The following is a 7,785-nucleotide window of genomic DNA, read 5'->3' on the forward strand; positions in this document are numbered from 1 at the left end:
AATACCAGACTTGAGACTGGTAATGTGGCTGGCTGAACGAGTCGGGAAATGACGGTTTTGGTCAGGAAGAAAGAAATGCTGTAGAGGCCTAAACTTCCTGTTAATCTTGATGTATGTGCCTGGCCCTGGAATTAACATGAATCTTGACTTGAATGTCATCCCAGTAGGCTCAGAGATATATCATGACTGAAAATTCGGGCTTTGTGGCCTGGAGAGACAGTTTAGCAGGTAAAGGCTTTTGCCTCCCGGACCGACGACCTGAGTTCAATTCCTAGGACCCACACAATAGAAGGCAAGAACCATCTCCCACAAGTTGTCCCCTGACCTCTACAACTGTGCTATTGCATGTGCACACAGAGAATAGACAGATAAATAAATAAAAGCAATATTTTTAAAAGAAAGAGCTGGGGCTAGAGAGACGGCTCAGTGGTTAAGAGCACTGTCTGCTCGCCCAAAAGACCCCCGTGACAGCATCCAACCATCTGTGACTCCAGTTCCAGGGGGTCCAACACTGTTTTCCAGCCTCTGTGGGCACTGGGCACGCACATGGTACGCATATATGCATGCCCTCAAAATACCCACATACATAAGAACACATAAATCTTTTTCAGTTTTTTGAAGAAAAGAAGAAAGAGATGTCTCAGCGGTTAAGAGTACTTGTTGCTCTTACAGTCCCCAGCACCCTCGTGGTGACTCACAACTGCCTGTAACTCCACTTCCAGAGGATCCAATACCTTCTTATGGTGTCCACAGGCACCAGGCACATGGTGCACATAGATATGTGCAGGCAAAGCCATCATATACATACAGTAATTCTAAATATTTTTTTGTATTACAAAATGTGGACTTAGCTCTGGGACGTGGACTGAAGGGAGGGACTGTCTTGGAGTGGAGTGGTACAAGGTATAATGTGCTTACCACAGTGCCTGGCACACCGCATGTGCCACCTGTGCTGAGAACAGGTTGCATGTCTCTTGTCTGACATGCCCGACCCTAGAGATGCTTCACATCACAGTCTAGAGTATATATCTGTTCCTCTGAGATACTGCGGGGATGAGAATGAAGCATACACACAAAGATCATTCATATTTCACACACACACACACACACACACACACACACACACACACACACGGCCTGATGATAATTCCCTATGATCTGTTCCGGGTGTCCGTGTTTTACCAGCAGCTCATCAATGAAGTCAGGGGTAGGATTTTTCACTGGAACCCATGCTGGTGTTTAAAACGTTTGGACCTGGGGGCATTCTGGATGAGGGTTGCTCAACCTGTTGTAGCAGTAGTAACAGTAGCAATAGTGTTTGCTGTTTAAATTGAGGGAGGGTTAAAATATTTACAAAGACCAGCAAGATGGCTCAGTGGGTAGAGGAGCTTTCTGCTAAGCCTCAGAACCTGAGTTCAATCCCTCGGTGCCCACAGAGTAGGAGGAGAGCGCCTACGGTAACAAGTGTGTGCCCACACACACACTAATAAGATGCAATGTTTAAAAATTATTTTTGCTGCCGGGTGATGGTGGTGCACGCCTTTAATCCCAGCACTTGGGAGACAGAGGCAGGCGGATTTCTGAGTTCGAGGCCAGCCTGGTCTACAAAGTGAGTTCCAGGACAGCCAGGGCTACACAGAGAAACCCTGTCTCAGAAAAAAAAAAATTATTATTGCCAGATGCGGTGATGCATACCCTTAATCCCAGCACTTGGGAGGCAGAAACAGGCAGATCTTTGTGAGTTCAAGGTCAGCTTGCTCTACAAAGTGAATTTCAAACCAGCCAAAGCTATACAGTGAAACCCTGTTTTTTAAACACACATACACACCACATAGTTATTTGTAATGTTGACAGAAGCTTAAAGTCTGTTGGGCTGTGAACTGGCACTGAGGACTCATGTCACTGTAGGAGCAGCAGAGTGGCATCTGTCATGGTCAGAGCTGGCAGTGGACATTCGCTAGGGCACAGTGGCATCCAGCTACGCGGCCACTAACATGGGGTTTACATGAAATGAGACACTTAGATGCTGGGCTGAAGGAAGGCTGTCCCCGATGCAAGGTCCCACAGCTCTGGGTCCCCTGGCTGGAAGGACAGAGAAGGTTCTAGCAGCACTGACTCTGGTCTCCTCCCCTCTGCCCACAGCTGCAGGCACGGGACATGCATGGCGACTGGGGACTCCTACGTGTGCAAGTGTGCCGAGGGCTACGGAGGGGCTTTGTGTGACCAGAAGAATGACTCTGCCAGTGCCTGCTCAGCCTTCAAGTGCCACCATGGGCAGTGTCACATCTCAGATCGAGGGGAGCCCTATTGCCTATGCCAGCCTGGCTTCAGTGGCCATCACTGTGAGCAAGGTGAGTCTGCTGTCCTTACGGGACAGAGGGCCTAGGAGAGAAATGGGGGGTCAAAGAGTACCTGATCTTCCCCCAGAGGAAACCGTCAGATGGCGAAGAATGACCTAGGCAGGGAAGTAACTTATACTGCCATTTCCAAGTCAACGTATCAGTTACATTGGTACCGTGCATTCACTAAGGGAAGCTACTTCATAGAAGATGGAGCAGGAGATGGGGGTAATGGAGTCATTGTGGACACTGGCTGGCTACCATGCTGCTCTCAGGGTTTCTCGGTAGAAAATGTGCTATGAAGAGTATGTGGTACCTGGGGATCTGCCAAGTGTTGAGAAGCAGAAATGTGTGAGAGTGCAGTGCCCATGGTGGCCAGAAGAGGGCACCAGATCGCCTAGAACTGGAGTTGGAGGTGGTTGTGCGCTGCCTGGGTGCTGGGAACTGAACCTGCATTCTAGAGTCTTCTAGAAGAGCAGTGTCTTAGTTAGGGTCTCACTGCTGTGAACAGACACCATGACCAGGGCAACACTTATAAGGACAGCATTTAATTGGGGCTGGCTTTCAGGTTCAGAGGTTCAGTCCATTATCATCAAGGCAGGAACATGACAGCATCCAGGCAGGCATGGTGCAAGAGGAGCTGAGAGATATACATCTTGTTGAAGGCTGCTATCGGAAGACTGACTTCCAGGCAGCTAGGATGAGGGTCTTATAGCTCATGCCCACAGTGACGCACCTACTCCAACAAGGCCTCCCCTAAAGGACTCCCAAAAGTCAGAAACAACATGTCCTGAAAACAAAAATCTGTGTGTCCTTGAGAAGGTCAGTTCTCTCATGGTCATAAGTCCTCCCCTAAAACAACTGCACTGGTTTATTGTAAAGACTAAGTAACATCGTGGTGGAAGAGGACTCAGCATTAAGGTACTAGGGTGACGTCCCTGCAGGCTAACAAGCTACCCTGAGTACCCAGCACAAGCAAAGCGACCAGACAAGAGATACCAAGTACATGTTTACCATACTGTCTAATGGAGAGCACTTAAGTACAGCCAGGGGTGGGGGTGGCTATGGACTACAGACCTCCTCCTCTCTGAACCCACATTCAGAGAGAAGAGAGCACCTTCATGCTACCCCATCTCTTTGACTGGCACTGACTCGGGGCTAGGCGATTTCTCTTCACAGGCAGCAGTAGGCAGTAGGTTCTTGGCACACCACAGAAGCCTGGGCTGGACGCCTGCAATATTTACTGTTGGACAGCCTGGCATCCTCTCAGGCTCTGAGCCCCACTGAGGAACTGCCTGGAGTTTACATGGCTGCACTGCTTCAGAAAAGGAGCCCGTGTTCTGACCCTTCCCCTGCCGTGACCCAGAGCTGCTGCCGAGCAGTGTGTCGCTCTCCGGGCAGCGGATGCCATATCTTCCTGTCCCGAGGCTTCACCGGCTCTCCACCGTACTCATGTGGATGGCCGTGATACCACACCAGCTACTTGAGCCATGACCCAGCAGGCTAGCCCTTAGCCCACAGCACACCGTGCCCACCAGGGACGGACAGGAAGCTGAACATGGTCAGCAGCTGGTTCTTTAAAAGATCCACAGAACTGACAGATCTTTAGGTAGACTAAGAAAGGCAATGAGAAGATTCAAATCAGAGAATGCAGAAGACACATTATAAGAAATTAAATTAGTAATAAGTCTTTTGGGAGCTGGAGCGATGGCTCAAAAGATAAAGGCACAGCCTGCTCTTCCAAAGGACCTAGGTTCAATTCCCTGCACCCACATGGCAGCTCATAACTGTTACTCCAGTTCCAGGTATTCCAGTGCCCCCTTCTGGTGTCTGTAGATATTACACATATGTCATAGGCAGGCAAAACCTCCATGCCCATAAACATAAAAATAAGCCTTCCATCGTCAGGACTGGAGTGATGGCTCTGCAGTGAAGAGCACTTTCTGCTTTTCGGGAGGACTCGGGTCTTGCTCCCAGAACCCTCAGACAACGGAAACTCACAACTACCTATAGCTGCAGGGATGCTGGTGACAGGCAAGCACACACATGGTGCATACACGCATCTGCATAAATAACATGTATTTATCATTAAACGAAAGGATGCCTCAGGCCTGTAAGTCCTACACCCAAGAGGAGGAGGACCAGAAACACAAGCTGGCCCACAGAGCAGCCTAAGTTGCATGAGACCATACCTCAAAAAGAGAGGGGAGTGGAGAAAAGGAGGAAGGGAGGGGGAGAAAGGGGAAAGAGGTAGGGGTGGGGGAAGGGGAATGCCTTGAATCTAAATCCAGGGCCTGGGAGTTCACTGCTGCTTTCCTCCCAAACTACTTTAGAAAGTTGATGAGTACAACATGCCTCGAGCTCATTTGTCAAACCATCATTACCCTCTCTCCTAGTCAAAGAAATGTGTGTGAAAGAGGTGAGGGGTGAGGGGAAGAGAAGGAAATAGGGGCAGGAGAAACAGCTAGGAGTCCACGCCCCTGATGAACACAGTGGCAGAAGTCCTTGGCTCCACACTACCACTTAGGAGGATTTCCTTCCGCACAGACACTGGCAGGTTCTCCTGCTGCCAGCATCCAGGTCACCTCCTGTCACTCACGGACTCTTACACGTCACATCTGAATGAAGCACCATTGACAAAAGCTGCTCGAGTTTTAACTCTGAAGGAGCCTCAGACTCGGGGTCAAATGGGATACGCACCTTCACCTTTCTGTCACCCCAGGTGTTAATGTTACCACACTGCGCACACCCACACACACTGTATCACTTGACTCTGAGTCCTTTCAAGGCGCCGTTGTTTTAAAGGATTGTTTGCAGTTGGATATGGTGTCTGTGCACCTTATTAAAATACACAAACCCTTTACAAAGCTCTGATGATTTTTTTTCTCCTCAGTTGCCTCTGCTGCTCATGAGAGGCCATGAATCAGTGAGGAGTTACACCAAGGGTTGTAATTGTCCAGGAGGGAAACTAAGGCACGGGATAACAAGTGATTTTTCCACAACCGTGAGCCTTCAGGTTCTGCTGTTCTCTCCCCCCTCCCCCGCCCTGCCCACCGAGCCTGCTCCAAAGGCCCTGGAAGGGCTGCGGGGGGGGGGGGGGGGGAGCGGAGGCTGGAGGTGAAGAGCAGGGTCAGAGGTGAACGTTCCAGCACACAGAGGTCCCCTTTCCTGCTCTCCCATTGTTTCTAGAACTTCCAGAAACATCCAGAAGGGCCTTTACCTCCTTAGCATCTTTTCTAGATTTCCTCTCTGTGGTCACTTCCCCGAAAGCCTTCAGTACCCTGGACCAGATCAGCTTAACTCACGTGTGCTCTGGTAGAAACATGTCCTATAATAGCTTCCCTCTCTGCCCCAGTTTCTCATTACAAATACATGCATTTCAGTGTTGATAAAAACTAGTGTCCAGACTCTAGACCAGTGCTTCTCAGCCTTCCTAATGCTGTGACCCTTTAATACAGCTCCTCATGTTATGGTGGCCCCCAACCATAGAATTTTTTTGTTGTCACTTCATAACTTATTTTTCTACAGTTATGAATTATAATGTAAATATCTATGTTTTCTGACAGTCTTAGGCAACCCCTGTGAAAAGGTCATTTGACCCCCAGAGGAAGTGAGACACACAGGTTGAGAACCACTGCTCTAGACCAAGAGAGACAGGCTACTGGGAGTGATAAAGCCAGGCTGGGACAAAACGATACTCTTCTGCCCCATCCAGAGCTCTAAGCACTCTGCCCACCATGGCAACGTGGGGAAGCGGGTTCAGCTCTGACAGACACCCTCGTTTCAGAGAAGCCAGAAATCCGAATTCTGAAGTGAAGTCATATGTTTGCAATGTTAGTATTTAAACATGTTCTATCAGTCCAAACGTGCCCAGTAACATGATATAGCCGGTATTTGCCAGTTTGCCAGTCCCTTGGAAGATGGAGGATTAAGTCCACCCCTGCCACCAGAATAGCCTCGGGCATGGCTCAAGCCTTGTATTGAGCCTGGCATAGCAAAAGCACATCAAATGTGTGGAAGTGAGGAAGGAGGGAGAGGGAGGGTGGGACAGAGGGAGGCAGGATGGAAAGGTGGTTGGATAGATAAGTAAGCAGGTGATGAACTTGTGTGTCCCAACATGCCCGTGACTGGTGGATCCCGAGAGTTTAGGTGGAGCAAGGGGGACCCGCCGAGTTAGAGAGAACAAACAAAAATCAGCAAGCCTGATTAATTGGAAGGGACAAGGCCTACTTAAACCTTTGTGGGGCATGAGGGCGGGGAGCTGTGAGTGGACATCATTGGTCAGGGCCGGAGGGGCGGGGACGCCTCATTTGCATGCGTAGGAATTCCAGGGGCTGCTAGACCTTACCTTATAAGGGGAAAGAAAGTTTTAACCTGACTACAGCAACATGACCCCCACAACCCTACTCTTGTTCCAGGCCCGCACCTCCTGGTCCCACAGTTCCTTGGACCCGCCATTCCTTGGTCCCACACTAGTGAATAAGTAGGTGCAGGTTCGGATCACAGTTATCTCCTGGGAGCCGACCAGGGAACCATCTATGGACCTGCCAGACCCCATTACCACCAGAGTCCTAACATTATCTTTCTACTGTCTTCAGAGAATCCATGTATGGGGGAGATAGTCCGTGAAGCCATCCGCCGCCAGAAAGACTACGCCTCTTGTGCCACGGCGTCCAAGGTGCCCATCATGGAATGCCGCGGGGGCTGCGGGAGCCAGTGCTGCCAGCCGATTCGAAGCAAGCGGCGGAAATATGTCTTCCAGTGCACGGACGGCTCCTCATTCGTGGAAGAGGTGGAGAGACACTTGGAATGTGGCTGCCGCGCGTGTTCCTGAGCCCCCCTCTGCCACCCACCCATCCTCCGCCTTGCGGACCCCAGCTCATTGGGCTGAGGAACAGCCACATGGAACCTCTTTGAGATTCAGAACGAAGGAGAGAAATCTGGAGAGCAAGAGGCAAAAGAGAGAATATTAAGTATATTGTAAAATAAACAAAAATAGAACTTATTTTTATTATGGAAAGTGACTATTTTCATCTTTTATTATATAAATATATCACACCGTCTGAGTATATGGACTATACAGTGAGTTATTTTTACCAAGTTTTGTTTTGTGTTGTGTATTTGTTGTGTTTTTATAAACAGCTGTTTATAAAATTTTAAGACAAAGAAAAAACACTAATAAAAATGTTTTAAACACAAGGATAAGGGTAGAGAAACGGTGGCCTGTCTGAGGCAAGAGGAGGGAACTATGGATATGTAGCTCTCTCAGGGTCAGCAAAACCAAGAGTGATTTCCTGAGCTGGCTGGGGGCAAAGGAAGAGAAAGCAAAAGTGGTTTTAGTTTCTTTGTGGCCTTGGTTCATCCTTTCCCTCTTCCTTGTAAGCAGCAGGCTTCTCGTGGTCCTGGCTTTCTAGGCCAGTGTGTTCCTTCGCTTCCAAACAGCTGC

At 49.3% G+C, this 7,785-nt stretch overlaps 1 protein-coding gene across 1 annotated transcript in view; it reads left to right on the forward strand.

The window, feature by feature from the left end:
- Positions 1-7,538, forward strand: part of Slit3 (slit guidance ligand 3) — a 587,052-nt gene extending 579,514 nt beyond the window's left edge. Inside the window, exons 35-36 of the mRNA NM_011412.3 lie at positions 2,143-2,351; positions 6,938-7,538. Coding sequence (NP_035542.2) covers positions 2,143-2,351; positions 6,938-7,173 — 445 coding nt within the window. The 3' untranslated portion in view covers positions 7,174-7,538. The remainder of the gene's footprint in view (positions 1-2,142; positions 2,352-6,937) is intronic.
- The last annotated feature ends 247 nt before the right edge of the window (positions 7,539-7,785 follow it).

Source organism: Mus musculus, chromosome 11 (assembly GCF_000001635.26).
Source record: "Mus musculus strain C57BL/6J chromosome 11, GRCm38.p6 C57BL/6J".
Taxonomy (NCBI): Eukaryota; Metazoa; Chordata; class Mammalia; order Rodentia; family Muridae; genus Mus; species Mus musculus.